The following is a 23,590-nucleotide window of genomic DNA, read 5'->3' as shown; positions in this document are numbered from 1 at the left end:
ATACATTTTCCAGCCTCCTTTCCAACTCCTCCACAGACAGACGTATAACAAACCCAGCACAGGCAAAAGACTCAACCAACGGCGAATAGGGAAAGGAGGGCGGTGCTCTGCCGGGTTAATGAGCTCGGTGAGAGGCGGAGCTGTGTGGGAGAGCAAGCAGGGCGGCGTGGGGCCTGCGGGTGTCTGATGGTGCGTCGCCATGTCTGACGAGATCCGTAAGGCGCAGGCCGCGCGCCCCGGCGGGGACACCATCTTCGGGAAAATTATTCGTAAGGAGATCCCCGCCAACATAATCTACGAGGACGAGCAGGTGCGGGCAGGGCACCCTCTGCTTCTAACCACCACTTGGCCTTGGGGCGGGCGGGACGAAGGCTCCAGACGTCGGCTGGCTCCGCTGTACGGCCGCGGCCTAGCGGTGTTCGACGCCTACGGTGCCTGCGGCTTGTGTGCGCGGGCCCATCAGCGCAGCCTCGGCAGCGCCATGGCTCTGCCTTCTAGGCCCTGCTACGGGCTGCGCCATTAAAGTAGGGAATTAAGGAGCGTTCTAGCTGCTGATTCTGTTGGTAGAAGTCTGGAAGCAGACATCCTACGATGGGGGGGCGGGGGGGGGATCTGCGGCCGCTGGTGCATCGCGGTGTGGAGGAGCTCAGCTGGTTTGGATGTGAACTGCAAGGTGTTGGCTTTAAGTTAGCATTTGGCTTAAGGTTTTTTGTTTGTTTGTTTTTTGTTTGGTTTTGTTTTTCTTCAGTGCGGTACGCTAGGTGGGTGTCTCTTGAAATAAGTTTTTACCTACAGTGTTCACTAGGGAATACACCTCCGTGCCTTGTTTGCGTACTTCACAGTGATGGGTAGCCTGAAACAATGTTTTAACAAATCGTAGTAATGTTGCAGCTTCTGTATACTTTCGTTTCCCTGGTTTCAGAGTATCAGGATAATGTGCTTTCCTGTCAGGGTGCGTTTGTGTCCTTTCTGCACCAAGAGAAAGCTGCATGAGATTTTCCCCCAGCTGTTCTGGCAGCAGCTTTAGGATTGCTTGACTGAGAATGATGCTCTTGGCTGCCTGGTTAGTCTTGAGAGCAGATAGCAGCTCTGGCAGTCAGTAACGTTGAGCATTCTTTGGAAGAGCAATTAACTACTGACTGGGTTGATTTTATTCAAAACTGTGCTTTTAGAGCTTAGTTGTTTTTATATAGAATAATCTTTAATTCATTTTATTAACTCTACTTAAGACTTGTTTAGAGATTTAAAGTGAGGCAAAACTGATATAGGAAAGACTTTGCATTGTGAAAAGACATTAGAGAAAAAGATAATAAAAAACTACAGTCTCCATAGAGCTAAACCTTATCACTGTGCTTTTAGTTGTGTCAAAAATAAAGACAACGCTTGTGAAGATGACAGTTGGTTTCCTGTGTGTCCTCAGGTTTTCTTTTCTGATTGTTAACTGCTACTTCTTCTACCAATTCTACAGAAAATTAGTTATTGCTGGATTTTGGCTCATTAAATTACTTGAATTAGATTATGCATATGCACTCCCTCATGGAGCCATGGAAAAATTGCTTAGGAGAAAATGAGTACAGTGTAGAAATCTATGTAACTATGTGCAAGTTACTTCTAGTCATTGTTTAGTTTTTGTTTGTCAGTCTATTGGGGAGAGACAAGCAGTTCAACAGAAATTTAAAACTGGTCTTCTTCATAATGGTAGTTTAGGATAAGATGGATTGGAGAATAAAGTAATACATTATATAAAGCTGATGCTTGTCAGTGGCTTCAGTTGCTGCAGGAGAACAAGAAAAGCTGTAGATCTGGAGTTGCATAGGAATTTCCTTCTTGGTTAACAAATAAATGAAACCTCTAGAAAAGACGCACTTTAAGGAATGTTACTACTTCAAGTTTTGCAGTGAAGTGGATGGGTAAGTCAGAGATGACCTCTAGGACCAGTGTGAACGTGGTGTGGGCTTCAGAAGGCTGTGGTGGCTGCAGTACAAAAATCTGATTCTATTGTCAGTTATTTGCACAAACAGGCTTAAGTGTCCTTTTCCTTCTCTTTCTCCACCTACCGGACTCTCCTAATTTAAAGGAAACATCTGTCTCCTTTCTTATCTTGCATCCTACTTCTGGAGGTAAATGTTGAGGCGTATTTGATCTGTCTAAGGAGGTACTGTGTGTGGTTTCAGAACAGATTTTAATACTTGTGTAAAATAAGGTAGGAGTAAACTACTTACCATGCATAGCTGTTCATATTTCAAAGGTGATCCCTTTTCTCAGTCTGAAAACATCTGAAATACACTATTTGGAAATAGTCTTTCTCTGAAATACTTGGTGTTACAGAGAACAGGAAATGTAATATGACTTCAACTGCATAGCTGCTGCATTGCTGTCATGGTATAGTAGGATTTGGAAGGGACTTCTGGATACTGTCCAGTTCAATTTCTTCAATAAAGCAAGTTCCCTATTTCTGACCAAGGCAATACTTAGACATTTTTGCAATACGGTTGGCAACTGTTTGCTCTTTTCTTATTGAACAGAGCAAAATAAGAGGACAAAATGAGAGTAAATGTGCTTTCTATAGGTGCACATCATCAGCTCTCTTAGCTGTTATATTTGGAAAGGAAAAATTGTGAAGTCGGTTGTTTGTTAACTTGCTGAGAAGACTACAGCTCTTAAATAACATTAAGAAAAATAAAAAAAGAAAAATCATTCTTTGTTCACACCAGTAGGTTTTGTTAAGTAGGTGCTTTGTGTGTGGAAATCATAAATCCAAGTAATATATCAATCAAGAAAAAAACACCTCTAGTTATATTTCGAGAATCTGATAATCTGCCAAAGTGTCATGGAACTTTACTGATTTCCTTAAATTCGTATCTTTCTCTGAAGTAAGTTTACTTTTTACCCATTTGTTCTTCCTCTAGTGCCTTGCGTTCCATGATATCTCACCTCAAGCTCCAACGCATTTTCTAGTGATTCCTAAGAAGCCAATTGTCAGGTTATCTGAAGCAGAAGATTCTGATGAATCTGTAAGTACTGTAGAAGCTTTCTGTACACGAAACTACTTATAAATACTTATAATATACTTTTATCTCCCTCTTTTATTTCTAGACATTATGAAGAAATAAAGTAGTTTTTTGATACTGTAATCATTTGGTTCTAGTTTAGAATCATAGAATGGGAATGGAACTCAGCTTTTCCAGTAATGGTAGTGATATGAAGCTAAACAAATCTCTGGGTATGTATTTGCAGTGCAGTGCAGTGTTCTGGAGTACAGTCTGATGCATGTCTAAACTCTAGTTTATGGTAAATAGTACTTCATATGAAGAATATATAGAGTAGAACTTGTAATGTGGAGAACAGAGGTTGGGTCTTTTGGTAGATGAGAACTGAAGAAGGGGAGATTCAGCTGTGAATTCCTGAACAGTTCAATTTTTAGCTAAAACCATTTAAGGTTTGCAAGTTTCTTTTTAATAATTAATATTGCCTGTTGAAGTTACCAGGCCTTTAACTGTGATAGAAGTATAGCTTCTCTGATACTTTGTAGTTTGTTACTGCCTAGCTTGAAAAAATTCCATAGCTTTCTCTTTCTCCTTATATTATGCATAGTCAGCCTTTGTAGCTTTGCTTGGAAAATATCAGCTGTGGACAGAAAGCAATTTGAAGAGCTGTGGCTGAATTTCTTAGAATTAACTAACTGACCTCTGAGTAGTTCTCTGCTCTCATTCTTCCCTTCTTGCCCTCTCCCCTCTTTTTCTCCTCCAGCTTCTTGGGCATTTAATGATTGTTGGCAAGAAGTGTGCTGCTAACCTGGGCCTGACCAATGGATTCCGGATGGTTTTGAATGAAGGGCCTGAGGGTGGGCAGTCTGTCTATCATGTACATCTCCATATTCTGGGAGGTCGTCAGTTGGGCTGGCCTCCTGGCTAAGATTTTTACACCACAAGACATGCTGCATGCGTACAAATCACTAGCAAATAGATTTGTTTCCAGTCTACTTAGCCACTGTTAATGTAAATTGTTCTTGGATATGTGTCTTTGAACAGCACTTGCACAATAAAGATACAGCATGTGGGAATGACCTGTCTCGTGTGTCTTACTGATGGAATTGGTTCTGTATCTAAAATATTGTGTCTGGGATGTGTTTGGCACTACTACTAACAGTGTTCTATGGATGTGATTTGTCATTTGAAACCTGAGGATGCAACTGTATAGCAGTCTTTCATGCCTTTTTGGAAAATAACTTAAGCTTTTTGAAAGCTGCTGATACAACTTACAAAGCTGTTGTTCTTGTTTTTTGTTTGTTTTAATGTGAAATTGCAAAGATGTCATGCAGGGGCAGTTTCAAGCAAAATGCATTGTGTTAGAAACTTACAACTCTTGTTCAAGCACTCCATCAGTATCTGCTCAATAAAGCATCCTTTCCTGTGAGAAAAGATTAAGCAGTAGTCTAAAGGTATTATGAAACTATACCATTGCTACGTTGTGATTTTGGTAGAACTGACGACTTGAAAATGTTAAACCATTCATGTAGGAACTCTTAAGATGCTCAGGATGTTTTGTATAAGTGTGCATTTTAGAGATTTGGTCACAATTTGTATGACACTTTGTCAGTGTTGCCTTGAACAGTTCTTAGTACTGTTACCAAATCTCTGCGAGGCATTTATTCTGGAATTAGGCTCATTGAAGTGTCTGCCAGTGTAAATATAAAACAACTGTTCTTAGTGTTAAAATTGAGAAGGCCTAGCTAACCAGTTTTTAGTGCTTCTTACTGTTGGAATTTTTTAAACAGATGCCATAAGAAAATTGTATTTGTGATCACCACTTCTCTAGAGTACGGATTTAACACCAGGGGCGTTAGAGAAAGAAAGGCATGTGTGTAGAGAACGTACAGACAAAAGCTGTGAGTTTTGTTAATTCAGCTGAGAAGTTGTGTTTGGCAAAAGCTTATGAAATCACTTAACTTGGAAAGCATTCTGTTAGTTCTCTGATGGTTCTGAGCAGCAGAACTCTTCACCTAAGTGGTTACTTCAACTAGAAGACTATCTAGTGCTTCTGATGGCAACAGCATTTAAGATTAGAATAGGAGATGTTTCCAGTGTGGTAGCCTTACATCTGTTCTCCTGCATGTCCTGTGTGGAAGTGTTAGGAAAGCCCATCCCATAGAGGTACAGTATTACACCTGAATCTCAAGGTTGAGGTATGACCAATAGACACTGTGAGGCTAAAGAAAACTAAAATAGCTGAAAATCTTTCTTGTTTGTTCTTGAAAAGTGCTCAGTGGTATGAGGTGAAGCATGAGGAATTAGATGGTGTTAGGGGTATCAGGAGGTTAACTGTAGGCAGCCATATGCAGGAATAGATATGTGAAATGTGCACTACTTTCACTCATCTGATTTCTGTTTTATGTGTTTGCTTTATACCACTGTGTTGCCATTTGTGAGTTAATGCATGGTTGAGAAATTAATTGCATCACAGCTGACTCCTGTGTCAGAGGAACATTATCAAAGCTTTTGTTGATGTGTTTGGTATCTGACCTGCAGAGAAACATGTTTTAGGAGGGTTTTGCAAAAGTAGCTATGAAATGAGCTGGTGTTGTGATTTAACCTGTCAGGCAGCTAAGCAATATACCACAGAGCTGTTCACCTACTTCATCCCCTCTCAGTGGGAAAAGGAAAGAGACTTGGGGGTGGGGGGTCGGGAAAGAACTCATGGATTAAGAGAAAGACTTTGTACAGGAATGGATGAGAAAAATAATAGTAATGATAGTAATAGGTCACTCTGAAAGCAATGCCTTTTATTTCTGTGGAAACTACAAACATACAAAGAGCACAACATTCAATAGAGCAAATTCTCAGTTACAAAATGATATTTTTTTCAGCAAAGTCAAAATCACTTAACAGTTTTTCCTGTGATGGATAAGAGCTTCCAGGCTGTGCTTGTAAAAATCTGTACTAGCAGAGGTGACCCCCACGATCACTGCTGCTGAAATGCACAACCCACCACCTCATTGTGCTCACACCTGCCATTTGGTTTCTATAAATGTTCAGCAATTGTCTGAAATAGGATTGATTTTTTTTTTTTAATTTTTAATTTTTATTTTTTCCTGCATGAAGGAGTTCAATTACACACCTTTGCCTCATATGCACTGCTGCATCAGTTTTGTCAGACTGCACCTCTCCTATGATTTGTCTCATGGCATCAAGAGAACAATGGAGTTCATCCCCTACTGCTATACCACTATCATTTGCCTCTGACATTTTGGACAAACGTAATAAAAGAGGAGATATTATTTTCAGAGCAGCCCTTTTATGTATTTACAAAACAAGTAGTGCACAACAAAATTGTTCATTCCAGCAACCAGTGCCCAGCCAATCCCTGAATAGTGGATGTCCCTCCCTCCCCCCCCCCCAAGCTTGATCAGTTTAGGTCAGCAGTTCTGCTTCTGTTCCCTCCTAGCTCCTTGTACCCCTTCAGCCCCTTCAATCGGCAGGACGGTGTAAGAAGCTGAAAAACTGGAATGTCCTAGCTCTCTGCAGTGCTGCTAATCAGCAACTAAAACACTTGTGTTAACAACATTGTTGATATCACAGCCTCATACCATTATAAAGAAAGTAATCCCAGCCAAAACAAGGTCAGCTTGCTAACAAGTGAACTGTGCATAAGATTTGGTTGCGTGTGCTCCTCAGCACCTTAAAAAATAAAGAGCAGTGTTCAAATGATTAGAATAACAGAACTGAGCTTAAAACACCTGTCAGACAACAGTCAACCAACCAACACTCAGAAACGTTTTTGAATGGAAAATTTGATTTCTCTGATCTAATAGTTGAGACCACTGTATCTTTACAAAATGGAAGAATTAGTGAGTAGTTGCCATGTCAAGCACTTAGGAACACCTATTTTTTGTTAATGAGCTTTGAAAAGGAAGACATTCAGGCCATTCACATCCTTCTGCTTGAGTTGCACCATTACCCTTGTTGCAAGGTACAGCTGCTCTGTGTTGTGATTTATAAGGACAGTGACAAGTGACATATATGACCTGCAGCACAGGGATATGGCAAATTTCACACCGGTCGATACTTAAACAAACAAAAAAAGGAGTTGGGAGAGTAAAGTATTTATACTGCTGAGGGTTCTGAGCCACTCACTGGAAGATGTTCTGTTCTCTTCTGTTTCCCCAAGTTATAAAATGTGTTTTATCAACAGCATGTAAGCAACTGCGTGTCTTAAACTTTAATTAATCTTATTGGGCAGAAGATGGAAATGATCTACCTGAAGTAAACAGAAGTTGAAATATGGTTTGAAGTTGTGCTGTTGCAGTGTTTGCATCCACCTAACTAAATGACTGATCTAAGTGTCATGTACTGGAATGTCTCCATAAGCTCCTTGAGACATCTGGTAGGTGGAGGTGGGGTTGGGTTGGGATTTTTTTCATAAACACTGGTGATTCTGAAAAGGCTGGGCAGGACTTAGAGATTCAGAGCAATTAGGTTATTACCATAGATTTCATAAGTCCGTGGTTTCTGGTGGAATGTATGTCTTGCTGTGCAAATTATTCCATTGTTAGATTGCTGCAAATGAGATACCAACAAGGTGTTGACCAGGGATCCACAGAAAAAACTCATCATGAAAGGTTACTGGTATAGAAAACTGATGGATCAGTTTTTTTTTATTATTATTATTTTTTTTTTTTCCCTTCAAATTTTGAGGGCATAAAATGACACCAGAAATATGTTTTAGTTTGGATCAAAACTGTTCTTACATAGTGAATATGGCTGTATTTGGGATTTTATTTTTGGAGCAGGCTTGGACTCTGTGGATTTGATTGATTTTGGAAGAAATGAAACGGACTAGACATATCCCAGCGAAAAATGGGTATTAGGGTGCTGTAGACAAAATAGAAATGGTCAAAAGAACAAAAGACATTATACTGAAATTTGCATTGTGTGGGTGTTAAATTGACTTTACAAATTCATCCTTACTGTAGTAGCCTTAGTCACAGTCACAGTGACATCCATGAATGTGAAGATGGCAGATGTGAAGAAGGCAGAACTTACACAAAAATGATCATTAAGGTCTCTTTCAACCCAAGCCATTCTATGATCCTATGAAAAAGCCTGGTATGAAACAAAAGATCTTGGACTGAGGAGTAGGATTCAGGTTTTATGAGCGTATCACATAGGGAGTTAATTTGGTGTGAAAATATTTCATCATCAAAAAAACTGAAGAATATAGAGAATAAACTTGGATCTGTTCAAATGAGGCATCTTCAACCTACAGAGCAACCTAGAATACTTGTGCACTCAAGAGTGAAATATTTGGTCAAGCTTATTGTTTTTATCCAGCTTTGAGTAATGGAACAAGTAATGAACAAGAGAATACATCTATGTTCCAAACCTCTGTAAAATGCCTGTTTGCATTTAGGTTTGTTTGTATTTCCTGTATGTTTCTTAAGAATTAAGCTAGATTAAAAGGTTGCTACCTTCTAAAATGAGTGATAAGGATGTGACTGAAAGAACCATTGAAGATTTTGTATGGTCTTTGCTAGCTTCTGGTTGCTGTGGAGCTACAAGGGAGTTTTTTTTTACCCAGTGACTGTGATTAGTTCTGGTTCTGGGACATAAAAGCACAGAGACTCAATTAGCCGCTGGGTTCATTGGAGGGATTTAAACCACATGTGACTTTTATGTCTTTTATTAAAACATTATTTGATGACTTTCCATACCTTGGAGGTGTTGGTTAAATTTTGCATTCTTTCAAATATTGATCCACCTACTTTCTTCAGACAAGCTGACCATATGTGCACATGTGGTTCTTGAAACTTCCATGGCAGATTCCATTCGAGATTTGAACAAGCCCTCCAGACTTTGGCTGGTGTCACCTTGTTTTCTCCATTCTCCATTGTTTGGTTTTTTGTTTGTTTGTTTGTTTTTAATTTAAATTTAAATTTTAATTATTGTTAGTAGTAGTAGTAGTAGTAGTAGTAGTATCAGAACTCATTTCTGTGGACCATGCTAGCTCAATGCTTATAAGAAAAACTCTTTTGATTAGAGCTGTACTTGTAGTGGATTTAGATGTAAGTTCTCTTCACCATTTCTGGGTCTTCACCAGTTGCCAGGAAAAAACAGCCATGGTGATTTCCTTTGTTTTTTTAACAGACAAGAGAGTACCTCTAATCAACATGGCAGAATGTAATCTAGTCTTATTTCCAGTTACACATTTCTGTCCTTCGAATAAATAAATAAATAAATAAATAAATAAAAATAAAATTCTCAATACTGTGCTCTAGCCAATTCATAGCTGAGCTTGAGGAAACTGGGAAGAAGTTCGAAACACGGGTTAATATTACTGGGCAGAGCTGATTGCCACCACTGGTCACCAGGTAAGCACCCTGTAACAGTCATGAAGAAGCTGAAAAGAAGGTGTTCATTGTGCTGTGATGTTTTACAGCCTGACACCTAGTCTTCTACAGGACTGCTGAGAGGAAAGAACATCCATCTAAGCCTAATTCAGATTATTCCATGTAAAAGTTAAGGGAGGCTGAGTGGCTTAAAAAAAGGTCCCTGCTTTAGTAATCAGAATACTAACATGACTATTTGAGGACAAGAAAGCTGGGATATACTGGGGGATTTATATGTGCTGAGGGAGAAGCTTCAAGGAAATGAACAGTTTTTCTGAGTAGCTGTCAATGGTTTGGGGCCTGGTTTGTCCTGGTACCATGACTAATGGGGTGGAGGGATCCATGGACCTAGGGGGAGGGGGAAGGAGGCTAGGGAAAAGGTAGAGGGATGGGCCTAAAAATGAAACAGTGTGAGTGAGCTAAGGGAGAAAACAAGTAATTATGTTATCAGAATGTGAGATAATATAATACTTATAATTGGAATTGAAACTAATAAAATGAGTGAGAGAATGTCCAAAACCGAAGGTCTTACTCTAATGCTGAAGGTGAGATGGCTGGGGAGTGCACACCGCAGAGACGAGTAAGGAAGGAAGGGCTGGTCTCATGGCTCCTGAGAAGTTTCATCTTTCTGTCTGAATGGAAAATGGAAATGTAACAGTGAGGTTTTTTGGGAGATGTAGTTCTTTCCTTCTGCGAACCAGATACTCGCAAATACCGACAACCCATGGAACTGGAGCATTAGCTCTTTAACTCTCAATGCACTACATGATGTTATGATGGGAAATACTGATAACAGAAATCATAAAACCAGGTCAGAAACAGAAAGTTCCTGAGAGAAAAAACATCTAGGTGTTCCACAAGAGAGGTATTGCCTCTTTTTATCTCTTGGCAAAAGTGTAAAGAACATGCATGCAAAGGGAAAGAAAACAACAACAAAAGTAAGTATTAGCCTGCTGGATGGTTTTGTATTTTGGAAACCTGTAAATTAATCAGATAGATGTGATCTTGACTAACTTGGTCTTCCTAGACTTGGTCAAAACACAACCTGCAAGGTAAAATGACTTGAGAATACGAAGGGTAAAAGTGCAAGAAGTGAGGCTGCAGCTGTATTTCCTGATCCCTTTTTCAGGAACACTTAGGACTATGTTGTAGGTCTTCAGTAAAGGAAACTTTAGTAGTAGAGAAAGAATCACAGCTGAGAATAACTCTACTCCAGAACAATGAAATATTTTGTTTTGACAGCTGTGCTTCTTTCTTGCATGTTAGTAGGAAGAAGGGAACTCAATGAGGAAAAGCTGCACTTTGCTAGAGGATGGCTTATATTTTATAAAAAGCTGTTCTGGGCCTTGAAAATGGAACCAATCTCTAAATACTCTTTTGTGTATTCAGAGAGGTATGGTTAGTATTTGAGATCACAGCACCTAGCAATTCCTGGCTATAACTTTTCCATGAGTCTATAACTTTTTCTGTTCTACTGCACAGTTGGGAGGTTCTTGTAAGCTGTGTTGACAAACCTAGCATTATGGTGCTTATGTAGGCATCTTCCTTTCTCTGGTCTGCTTATTGAAATGCATTGATTAGATTGCAAATGGCAGCACTTCATATAGCTAGTACTTTTTTCTTCTATTTACTCCAACTCCTGCACACAAATTTAACTTGTTGTAATTTTTAGCCAAAAATCATTACCTCATAAATTGCTTCTGGATCTCAATTCAGTGATAACACTTAGTTTTCTGCTTCACAGAATTAATCAGCTGACTGTAGCCTTTTCTTACAGTTAGAGGAACTTCGTTTTCTTTATAATATTGCGGCTTTTGTTTCATTAACAGCTCATCAGTGCCCACAGAATTGCTCCCATTTTTATTCATGGTAGAGCAAACAACTTGCTTTTGCTTTTCCAGCTGTGACATAAGAATATGTAAGTTTTGAAAAAAAAGATGTGAAACATGTAGAGGACTTGCTGTAGTTCTCTTTTTACTCCAAGACACCTCTCTGGGTTGAATCCCTGTCTCCCTGTGTCTGGCATTATCATTAAGTCATTTTTAATCTTCATTATAATTAAGGCTTTCTGCTGTTACTTCTGCACAAACATAATAGAATTTTGGCTTTGTGGCCAAATAAGATGCGTCATGACTGTAGTCCAGCAGTTATTTATATCCAGTGAATCTTAGCTGAGATAATTGTGGAAAACACTACTTTCCTGGTCCCAGAAGAGATGCTGAACATCAGCATGAGGGCCAGGCACCGTTGTTCTGCAGACAAATCTGGGAACAATTCACCCTCTTTCAAAGCATAGATGAGCATAAAGCTTCCTGGAGATGACCAGAAAACTTGCATGTAAAACAACTGGGTTCTGTGTGCATTTAAATGGAACAAAGCTTTTGTTCTTTCTTAGTATTTTAGAAATGGATGAGCTACTTACTTGAGTCATTGTTACCTTCGAAGCTGATTGAGAAGCAGAGTGTGTTACAATAATCATTTGCATAATTAGTAGAATAGGGTAATGTTATCTATTGCAGAGAAATTTTTAACAAAGGATGTTTATGAAACTTAGAACTTTATACATGGATACATGTACTTTTATTTTGTTCTAATGTGTGTTTGTGTTTAGTAGTTGCACTTCTTCATCAGTATGGAAGATGATTTTCTCAGTTCATTCTATGTGTTACTGAGAAAAAACAGTGAGAATGTGGAAAATGTGGAAGAACAATGGCCCCATTTTTCCAGAAGAATATGCTTTGGCTTCTTGGGAGATGACATCCCATTGGAGGCAGCAGTGGGGAATAAAAAGGCCCAAGAGAGCTTTTTAGTTGTCAAGTACATCTTCCTTCAGGCACAGATCAGAATGTTTTGAAGTTTAATAGCTAAAGGATATGGCAGAAGATCCCTGTGACTAAAAGGGGACCTCAGACTGAGCTCAGCGGTAGAATAATCTTGTACATAGGCAGAAGTGGGGATGGGCTACATGAGATAAATAGACATGGCTAGAATGGAGCAGAAGAACCAGCAACTTCTGACCTGGGACTGAAATTTGTAGTGGATAAGGAAGACAATAGGAAGAGCTGCTTCATAAACATCAAGAGAGAACTAAGGAATGTGTGGACCAGCTAAAGAATAGTGTGATGGGCCTAGGAAGTAGAAATGGCTGAGTTACTCAAGAGCTTTTTTTACTGATAAGGTTCTCTAGATCTGTAGGCCTGGAAGCCAAGTCTGGACCATAGTAAAGGAAGACTGAAAGTGGGACCCCTTAAGCAATCTGAACATATGCAGAAGGTAGAAACTATTAATCGGAATATGGAACACACTTCTGACTTTGAAATTAAAAGAAATAGAACAGAATAAAATCAGAACTGTTACAAGCAGTCTGAATTTGCTTTGAAAAAATGCATGATTGTCACCTTAGAAGACATAAATGATAAGACATTTATGGATAGTTTGCCTTCATCTCCTTTCCATCCCTTGAGGGACTGCAACTGTCCTGGGATGTCTGTCAGACACTGTTAATCCCTTCATGTGAACCTGGACAACTGAGCATTTTTCAACCTTGTTACCTGTAAAACAGCTGCTTAATTATTCAGCTGGTAGGTGTGATAATGTTGATTGGTTCAGATAAGTAGGGGTGATAACTGAGAAACTAAAATAAACCCAAAACAGACAAGGAACAAAACCCCCAAACTAAAATGATGTAGATTGTAGTCTGCTTAAAATTTTCATTTTGTAAAAGATTTCGATCTGGCGCTCATGTCAGATGCTTGATTGGACTGAGATATATATGCACAATGTTACTTGGTTTAAAAAGCAAAGCTGAATTAAATGTGTGTGATATCTTGTTTGCATTTTATACAGAAATGCCTGAATCTCTGACTGCTGCACAGTAATCCCAGCTGACTGCTGTTTGGATAGTAAGAGGCTGGTTCTGCATTGCCTGTCAGATTGTTCATGTTGAGGAGAGCCTCAGCAACACTTCTGTAGCCAAGTTGGGTCAATGTTTCCTTCTGAAAAGAGGACCAGATCTTGTAAGTAAACACGTTCGTGTTTCATGATACTGCCTGGTGTTCTCTTCTTTATCAGCCTGTGATGTTTTATATAGCTGCAAAGATTTCAGCACCAGGACTTCTCAAAATTGTGAATTTTAATTCGAAGAATGCTGGCTGAATGGCTCCATGTGATTAAAATAATAGATCCTTACATTACATTACATCTGTAAAATGCATGCTGGAAATGTCACCATCTATGCTTAATTATGACTGTTAGAAATACGAAGCAGGTTAGTTGGATGTTCTTTTAACAAAAGGATATCTGGTTGTGCCTAAAGCCAAACAAAAATGTATGTGAAAATCCAAATCCCAAATATCAGATTGGACCTTATAACAGTCACAAATTTAATAATCTTGTGGTGTAATGAAAAGGAGGAAGCTGAATTTCAGGACTTTCCTGATAGAGGAGCATAAATTAGTATGGCTTACTGACTTGATTTCCTGCCCATGTTGTTATGGTATTGCAGTTAAGTATATTTTTAATCTACATTTTATTAAAGTAGTTTTTCAAATGCTCTGAACACACTTTTGCCTGTGAAAATTGCACTGTTTTCCATGGGAACTACACTCAACTCTTCCCTGTGCACTTCTAAGAATTCCCTATGTCTTGTTTGACAACACTGGGTCATATTAAAATGTAAAAATTGCATGGAAGTAGAAGACATTTTAGCACTTAGGGACCATTTTGATTCTAATATTTGCTATAATTTTAAGGTGGACTTTGTGGATTGGGTAAAGTAAAGAGTACCACTCCGAAGCGTACATAGTGACATATTCTAGTCTTCATTACAAAGCATGCTGTCTTTTCAGTGACAAAATCATTCTTTAAAATGGGGCATTATTCTGAATGTACTTCCTAGAACAGAACACATGAGGGTAGCATAGGGTTTGTAGAAATCAGTCTCTTACGGTGGCAGAGCCCTTGATTGTCCTGGCTTTTTGCTTCATTGTAATAGAATGTGAATGCTAATATAAAAAGTAATAAAAATTATTGATTCAGCTTTTAAATGGATCAGACTGTGAAACACAACAGTTTTTTATTAATAGAATGGCATTTCTCTGTTCAGTGTGGTTGCTGTGGTTTGATAGTGCTTTTCAGCATTGTAGCTTGTAATTTGCCTGATACATCCTTCAGAGCTGCTATTCAGTAGTTTAGTAATATTATTAGAGTCCTTATGTGTCATTCATTAGTTATTCTTGAAGATGTGACATATGCATTTGTGCTTATATGTTATCCTCCAAGAATTACCAGTGCATGTGCTAGAAAAATTATTCTTAGTTTGAAGTTTTTACACAAACCACCCTAAAATATACCTTCAAATCTAATAAATTGTCATTGCAGAGAAACAAAGCATTGCTGTCATACATAACACTTTCCAATAGAAAGCCTACTATTGTTGTCTTGTTATTTGGAAAGCTCCTGACTTATGACAGAGTTTTATCACATTTCTGGTACAGTATTCAGATCAGTAAGAGGAAAAGGATCATAAAAGTCTTTGAATAATAACCAGAAGCAGACCAACAATCACTTAATTACAGTTTTCTTCTTAACTATAATTATGTGTCAACATATTTTTCCTTTCAGAAACATACTTTATTGATAGAATCACCAAGGTTGGAAAAGATCTCCAAGATCATCCGGTCCAACCAACCACCTGTCACCAATGTTTTCCACTAAACTGTGTCCCTCAGTACAACATCTAAATGTTTCTTGAATGCCTCCAGAGTTGGTGATTCCACCACCTCTCTGGGCAGCCTATTGCAGCACCTGACCACTCTTTTGGAGAAGTATTTCCTAACGTCCAACCTGAATCTCCCCTGGCACAACTTGAGGCCATTCCCTCTTATCTTTATTTACATGGGGGAAGAGGCTGATCTCTTCTCTCACCTCACCATAAACTCCCTTCAATTAGCTGTAGAGAGCGGAAAGGTCACCTCTGATTCTTCTCTTCTCCATACTGAATAATCCCAGTTCCACCACTGCTCCTCATAAGGATTGTGCTCCAGACCCTCACCAGCTTTGTTGCCCTTTTCTGGAGATGCTCCAGGGCCTCAGTATCTTTCTTACAGTGAGGGGACCAAAACTGAACACAGTACTCAAGGTATGACCTCACCGGTGCTGAATACAGAAGGATGACCACCTCCCTCCTCCTGCTGGTGATACTATTTCTGATACAAACCAGGATACCGTTGGCCTTCTTGGCTACCTGGGCATACTTCTGGCTCATGTTCAGCTGGTCACCAACCCTATGTCAACAGTTTTTCCCTCATCCATCAAGAGGATTGCTTTTATCATAGAAGGAGATCAACTTGATCAAGGAGGACCTGTCTTTCATGAATCTTTGCTCGCTGTGCCTGATCCCCTGGTTGCCTCATGCACACCCTGTGAACTCCTTCAAGACAATCAACTCCAAGGTTTTTCCTGGCACTGAAGTAAGGCTGACAGGCTTGTAGTTCCCAGGTTCCTCCTTCTGACACTTCTTGTAGATATGAGTCATGTTGGCAAGCTTCTGATCATCTGGGAGCTCTCTGCTTGATCAGGAATACTGATAGATGATGGAAAACAGCTTAGCTATTACCTCTGGCAGCTCGCTCAGCTCCCTTGGATGGACCCCATCTGGACCCATGGACTGGTGGCAGTTCAGGAGGAGTAGCAGGTCTCTAACTATTTCTACCTGAACTGTGGAGGGTTTATTCTACTCCCCATTCGAGAATTCTAGGTCAGGGAGTAGAATACCTCAAGAACTGGTCTGACTTTTAAAGGCAGATGTAAAGAAGACATTGAGAAGCTCAGCCTTTTCCTTACCCTCAGTGGTCATGTTCCCCACTGCATCCAGTAGAGGATGGAGATTCTCCCTAGGCCTCCTCTTACTGTTAATATGTTTGTATTTTATCCCTGTGGTCAGGCTGAGTCACGTTGAAGTTGGGCTTTTGCCTTTTCTCCCTGCATATCCTAACAAATGCTTTGCACCTTCTCTGAGTTGCCCTTCTCTTTCTTCCACAAGAAGTACTTTCTCCTTCTTCCCCTGGAATCTCAGGAAAAGCTTTCTGTTCATCCATTTTAGTCTTCTTCCAGCCTGGCTCATCTTGTAGTGTAGGGGAATAGCCTGCTCTTGCACCTTTAGGACTTCCTTCTTGAGGACCTACCAGCCTTTCTGGATCCCTTTACCCTTCAGGACTGAATTTGAAGAGACTCTCCCTACCAGGGTCCTGAATAGTTTGATGTCTTCCCTCCGGAAGTTCAAGGTAGCAGTTTTGTTGCCCCTACTCCTCACACCACCATTTCATGGTCACTTTGTCCAAGACAGCTCCCAGCTTCCACATCTCCCACCAGTTCTCTGTTTGTGAACAACAGGTCCAGTGGAGCACCTGCTCTGGTAGTCTCTCTTACCAGCTGTATATGGAAGTTGTCTTCCATACACTCTATAGAAAATAATATATTTATGGTCTAAAAAGAAAGGAACAAACCATTGAATAATGCTGTCAGTCCCTTAACAATACTGCTATGTTTCATGCCTCTCTGCGCTTTCAATACAAACAGATTCGTTAAATAAATGACACTAGATAGAGGGTTGCAATTTAATCAAGACACTCATTAAAGTATCCATAAGAGACTGAATGTCATGTTATTAATGTTCTGCATCTCACTGGCACTTTTAATTTTGCTTTTCTTCCTGTATTCTACCCCTGCTCAAAGGAGTTCTCATATCTGACTCACTACTTCCCTATGATTTGTTTTAAGCTGCTCCATCCTGGCAGTGCCACATGTGCTTCAGAACCTGACTGGAAAATGAAGCCAGCCTGGGTATGCATCATGATTCACCCTGGCTTTAGAAGTCTGCTATGTGAAAAGTTTTGATTTTGAGGGAAAACTAGAAGTGAAGGCAAATGATTTAATCTATATCAAAGTTAGAAATATGAATGTAGAATCAAACGAGAGTTAAGTTTGGTTGAAGTGCTGTGACTTTTGCCTCATTACTGAGGTGCAGTAACTCTCAAATAAACAGAGACTGTCGCACTGTCATGGGTAACTGTGGCTGAGAGCAAAATGAGACAATATTTTGTCTCTTTTCTTGGGAAGTTTCACTACAGCCAACTACCTTTCTACAATCCAAATGGTTAAAAAAAATAAAAAATTGATTGATTCTGTGGTATATGGCCAAAGCCTTAGCTTCTGAAAGTGGGAACATCTGCATGAATACTATTGGATCGTACCTGACCTGTTAGGATAGAATCTTCCTTGTGACTATTATTGATGACAATTGCTATGCACCTGCCAGTCTCTGGATGCCAGAGTGTCCAGATTTTATCCTCAGAAGCCCTCTTCGAGTTTGACATGAGAGCTGGAGAAGGCCTGTGCAAATGTGCTGTATTCTACACATTCTATTCTGTTACTTGCGTGTTATTTGCTGGGAACATTTTCGGTTTCCTAATGTAGTTTGTGATTGGCTATTGAAAAAGATACAGTATTGGCCACGCTTTTTCTGTCTGGAACTTGCAAGCTGGTGATTTATAAGTTAGCACAGTTATTGCACAGATAAAGATAGATGCTTGCTTGAAGTAATCTTGTCCATACAGCAAAGATCTGCCTTATATGAATTTTTATGGGAGCAAAGCTTAATCTTTGCATTAATATGTGTGAATAGCAATCGTGATAAAACAAAACATGAGTTGGAATTAGCAAATGTTTTATCAGTTTCATATTCCCACTTTTCTGCTCAGTCCACCAATTCCAAGTGGGAGGGACAATATAAATTCTGAAGTTTTCTCAGTTTTGTAATAGAACTAGCAGAATGTATTTTGGGTGATGTCTGTGGCCATGAATAAAGAACATATTTTGTAATAACATGTTTAATGAACTGCAAATATGGAGTGGTTGCATTTTCTTTTTTAGATTTCTAAAATAGTTACTTGAATGACTGTCACTGTTGCAGAACAGAAAACCCCAACAGTCTTTATGATGCTTTTGACAATTATAACAGTGAAAATTAGTCTTCAACTGCTGCTAATTTTCTTTTTATATTTTCCCAGAGAGGAGATAATAGATTAGACATGGAATATGAAAAAGGAATGTGGGAAAAGTCACTTTTCACTTAATCCAAAGCCTCTAAGTGCATCACAAAGGTACCAGACCCCTAGGGTAGTTCAGTCTAACCTTGAGATTCTTGGCTGTCCAGGAAGAGAAGAGCATTGAGAAGCAATACCTCTGTGTAAAATCCTGAAAAAGGATTTCTCAAACATCTAGCTTCTTTTTCATGAAAAATTAAGTCAGAATGCCACAACTTCTAGCTCACATCTTTATGGAATGTTCAGATTTTCTTCCCTTCCCTTCCCTTCCCTTCCCTTCCCTTCCCTTCCCTTCCCTTCCCTTCCCTTCCCTTCCCTTCCCTTCCCTTCCCTTCCCTTCCCTTCCCTTCCCTTCCCTTCCCTTCCCTTCCCTTCCCTTCCCTTCCCTTCCCTTCCCTTCCCTTCCCTTCCCTTCCCTTCCCTTCCCTTCCCTTCCCTTCCCTTCCCTTCCCTTCCCTTCCCTTAGTGATGTGGACTTGAGCCAGACTGCTGCCAATGCTTATTGCTCTTCTAGGTATGGTCTGAATCAAACAAAAGCTTGGACTGCTTTAAATCTCGCTCTGCTGTAGGAAAGGGGTTTAGGTGTTGCCCAGCTGAATAGAATTTTTTCACAGCAGAAGTATTTTGTATGCTGCCGTTGCTGGCTGAGAAGTTCAGGAAACATTTTTTCTCTAGACAGTCTTGGAAAGTCTTTGCATTCAGTTTGTCTTTTAAACTATGAAATATTTTTTCTTATCCTCTCTTAAGATACTTTTGAGAACAATCTGTGACCTAATTCATGGTTTCTTTCCTCAGATGCAGCAGAGTGCCTGTGTAGGAAAGAAAACAGCCTTAATTCCTTCTTGTCATGGTTTTGTCATTTTAGTTATTGGTATTCCACATCTTAACATCACATAGAGCCCCAGGAGTTAAAGAGTTAATGCTCCAGTTCCATGGACTGCCAATTTTTCTGGAGAGAGAAGAACTACTTATCTCAGTTAATTTTCGCTGTTCCATTTCTGCTTTCCATTTAGAGGGAAAGTTAAACTTGTTCTCATGTCACGAGTTGTCCCCTTCTTTTGCTGCTCATCACTGCAGTGTGTGCTCCCAAGCCATTTTACCTTTAGCACTAGAGTAAGACCTTCAGTTTTGGACACTCTCGCATTTTATTTGATCTATTATCCTCAATTCCCATTATATTGTATTATATTGTGTTGTCTTGCATTTTTGACATCATATTTAGTAAATTAGTTTTTTTCTCCCTTAGATCATTGCTTCTGTTTTGTTTTTAGGCCCATCCCTCCCTACCTTTTTTCCCCTTTTCCCCCTTACTCTTCTCCTGGGGCATGGTTCCATGGGTCTCCCTGCCCCAGGTAGTCCCAAAGCTGGTCTGAACTGATTCATAAGCCATTGACATCCTTCATATCCCGTTGCCAGCATTCATTAGGCTCTATGTGTGTTAAAAAAAGATGTGCACTTAAAAAGGACATATGTAAAAAGTGGCTTGAGTTTGAAAGAATTCTTAGTAAGCTGGCTAGGACCCTGCTCTGCTAATAAGTGAAAATAACATCACATTAAGGCCAAGTCCTTGTGGGGAAATGAACAGTACTTCAGATCAGACAGGAGGTAGACAATTGCTTTAATAAGAGCTTTTTCCTCTTTATGAGTGGAAGCTAGAGTACTTGCAGTAAAGAAATTGTTAACAGGGTTAAGAGTGTTTTGTAGAGTAGAGCTATTTCTTTCCTTTCCTTTCCTTTCCTTTCCTTTCCTTTCCTTTCCTTTCCTTTCCTTTCCTTTCCTTTCCTTTCCTTTCCTTTCCTTTCCTTTCCTTTCCTTTCCTTTCCTTTCCTTTCCTTTCCTTTCCTTTCCTTTCCTTTCCTTTCCTTTCCTTTCCTTTCCTTTCCTTTCCTTTCCTTTCCTTTCCTTTCCTTTCCTTTCCTTTCCTTTCCTTTCCTTTCCTTTCCTTTCCTTTCCTTTCCTGTCCTTTTTTTTTTTTTTTTTTTTTTTTTTTTTTCCCCCCAGAAAACAGTTGATTATCTTCTACTAATTACTTATCTACTTAATTTTTGCTTATTTTGTTGTTTTGGATCACCGCATCATGACAATCATTTTAAATTATTTGAAACCCCCTAAAATTCATCAGTTCAGGTTAAGGGCTGACCTACTGCAAAGGAGCACTGCTAAAAAGGACCTAGGCATTCTGGTGGACTACAGGTTTGCCATAAGCCAGCAGCGTGCCCTTGAGGCCCTCTTGGTATCCTGTGGAGCTTTAAAAAGAGCATGGCCAGCAGTGTGAAGGAGGTGATCCTCACCCGCTACTCTGCCTTGGTGAGGCCACATCTGGGAGCGTTTCTGGGCTCCTTCATTCAGAAAAGTTGGGGAACTTCTAGAGTGAGTCAAGTGGAGGGCAAGGAGCAACTCCCTTGTGAGAAAAATCAGAGACCTGGGAATGTTTAGCCTGGTGTAGACCAAGAAGGGATTTTATCAGTGCTTATGAATATCTAACAGGAGGTAGTCAGGTGGGGCCAGGCTCTTTTTTTGTGGTATGCAGCAATAGGACAAGGGCTAATGGTCACAAATTGGAACATATGAAGTACCATAGGAACATAAGTAGAATATTCTCTACTTTGAGTGTGACAGAGCACTGGAACAAGCTGCCCAGAGAGATTTTTAGTCTCCTTCTCTGGAGATATTCAGAACCCACTTGGATGCTTTCCTGTGCAACCTGTTCTGGGGAATCTGCTTTAGCAGGGGATTGGACTCACGAGGTCCCTTCGAGACCATATAATTCTGTGACTGTGTAATTTCATGAGATGGGTATAGGTAATGCCAAAATCTCATTGAGATTTGAATCTATTTTTCATGGTTATGAATAAATCCAGTTCTAAATGTGTTTAGAATTTTATTTAATATTCACTTTTATAAAGTGTTTTAACTTCTTTCAATTTTAGAGAATTGTGAAATATTTGTAATGTAAAAATATCTTTTTTTCCCCCTCCCCCCCAAAAAAAGTAGAAGGGTTCATTTCTGGAGATAAATGATCAAGTTAGCTGAGGTCTGTCTGGTTCAAAAACAGGAAATAGTCTAAAAAAAAAATGAATGTATTGCAATATGTCCAGCCTGAATTTTTTTTTTTAATGCTTTGAAAAAACAATAATTATGCAAACAGATTTCCCTCCAAACGGTGTTAATAAGCTGTATGTTTTTATTATAATTAAAATAGTCCAATTAAGAAATACAAAATGTAAATAAGAGTTTTTTTTAGCAAGAGAATCAAGCACAAAAATAAGGGATGTTGAATTATTATGCTGAGAGGTCCTTTTTATTTATTTATTTATTTTTTTAATTCCTTCTGGTTCCACTGAAATTCATGTGATTTTATGTTACATCATTAATGCCCAGCTGCTTTTTCCACTAAGAGCTCAGAACACAGCCACATTTGGAATGACTTCTTATGTTACTCCTGCACACTGATTATAGGCGCCCACCTCTGCTCTCTGGTACTGCAGTCAAATGTATGTGGAGACAAATTATCTTTGAGATACATCAGCCTGAAATGTGATGTATTCAGGCAAGGATTGCTGTTAATGCTCACTCCGACAAACTTGCAACACAGAAAATGTCATGGTAAGGTCAGTCTCCTGCAGCATATGGGTAGCTGAAGAGGAATAGGTCTTTCTCTGCTTGTTTTCAGATTTTCCTTATTGGAGGCTAAAAAAGCTTTTATTCTAGCTTTATTCAGGAGTTGACTTATTCTATTGAAGGAAATGCATCTATAGGTAATGTTTTAAATACTCCCCTAGGCAAATGTTCTTTAAATGAGAGCTAAACCAGTGTACATTCAAATCTCCTATCAAAGTTCAATGAAGTTGTTGGGCATCTTTGCTTAATGGATGAGATATATGGGAAACTCAACTGAATACGCCTAAGAATTCAGTTTCTACTGTAGTTATTCAAATCATTTTGTTTGCTTTCAATTCCGTAGTCACATGTGTTTCTTCTAGATGTCTTCCATGCCATCAGTGTTTGCTTTCTATTAACTCTTATGGCATAAAAACAAAAGAAAACAAAAAGAGAGATGTAATGAGCTACTGTTGAGGTGCTGAGATACTGTGTGCTCTGATTTGGGCTCGGAAATGCTTTGTTACTTTGGGCAAATAACAGAACTCATGGTGGTGTGGCTATCGGGATGTTGGCCCAGACTAACAGTTATGTTCCTGCGTGGATTGTAGTGTTTGTCACTGTCCTCTCTTTTTGTCTTATGATTCTTGTTCTAGTATCCACACTGGCTCCATTGCAAGGTGAAGTGGCAGGAGATTGGTCTAAGCATTTGTATTCTTGCCGTAAATGATACATTTATTTTTTCCCATGTCTGCTCCCTATGGGGACAGTGCAGAACATGGGCCGAAAAGGATGTGCTACTGTTCCTAAGTCAATAAAATAATAATGCGTTTCTTACTTAATTTCCATAAAATGTGGAGATGTCTAAATATGATACAATTTTTAATATCCACAAAATTGCATGTCATTGGTAAAGCAAAATGCTTGTTACAAGTTACAGCTTCTCAGAACTTATTCTTCTCTCTCTAGATGTTCAAAAACACTTTACTGTATTGACCCTAGGTTTTCACAGAGGGGGATAAATCAGATAGACTATTAATAAATAGTAATAAATAGTAGTAATAGCAATAATAACCTCCTCTGAGGTTTTTGTTTTTTGTTTTGTTTTGTTTTGTTTTTCATTTTGCTTATGCATTGTCATTTACTGTAGTCCAGCTCTCTGTTTCTCATTGAATGAGTTACCTTCTGGATGATGGCACAAGGAAGTAGAAAATGATTTAAGTTATTGGCTCCTTGTTTGATTTTTTTTCCTCAAGAAAATGAAAGCTTCCATCTTTGACAGTCCGGACAGAGACAGTGTTGCATACTGGTTAAACTAGAACTAGCCTGTTAGTCATTCAACTTTAGTTTTCTGTATGGTTTTGAGCTGTCTGCACTTTCCTTTTTTTATAGACTGTGTTGAGGTTCTTAGCTCCATGTTGGCAGAGTCTGTTTGCCTTCCCATATTTGTACAGTATGCAGCACCACAGTGAAGACTGTGCCTATCTTGTATTGTTTTTGT

At 39.3% G+C, this 23,590-nt stretch overlaps 1 protein-coding gene across 1 annotated transcript; it reads left to right on the top strand.

Annotated features, from left to right (window-relative positions):
• HINT1 (histidine triad nucleotide binding protein 1) lies at positions 1 to 4,063 on the top strand. Its single transcript, XM_072360498.1, has 3 exons — positions 1 to 310; positions 2,910 to 3,014; positions 3,751 to 4,063. The coding sequence occupies exons 1-3, from the start codon at positions 200 to 202 to the stop codon at positions 3,913 to 3,915; spliced, it is 381 nt and encodes a 126-aa protein (XP_072216599.1). The 5' UTR covers positions 1 to 199; the 3' UTR covers positions 3,916 to 4,063.
• Positions 4,064 to 23,590: the final 19,527 nt, after the last annotated feature.

The sequence above is a fragment of the Excalfactoria chinensis genome, chromosome Z (genome assembly GCF_039878825.1).
Source record: "Excalfactoria chinensis isolate bCotChi1 chromosome Z, bCotChi1.hap2, whole genome shotgun sequence".
NCBI classification, from domain to species: domain Eukaryota; kingdom Metazoa; phylum Chordata; class Aves; order Galliformes; family Phasianidae; genus Excalfactoria; species Excalfactoria chinensis.
This window is presented reverse-complemented; position numbering and strand designations above follow the sequence as displayed.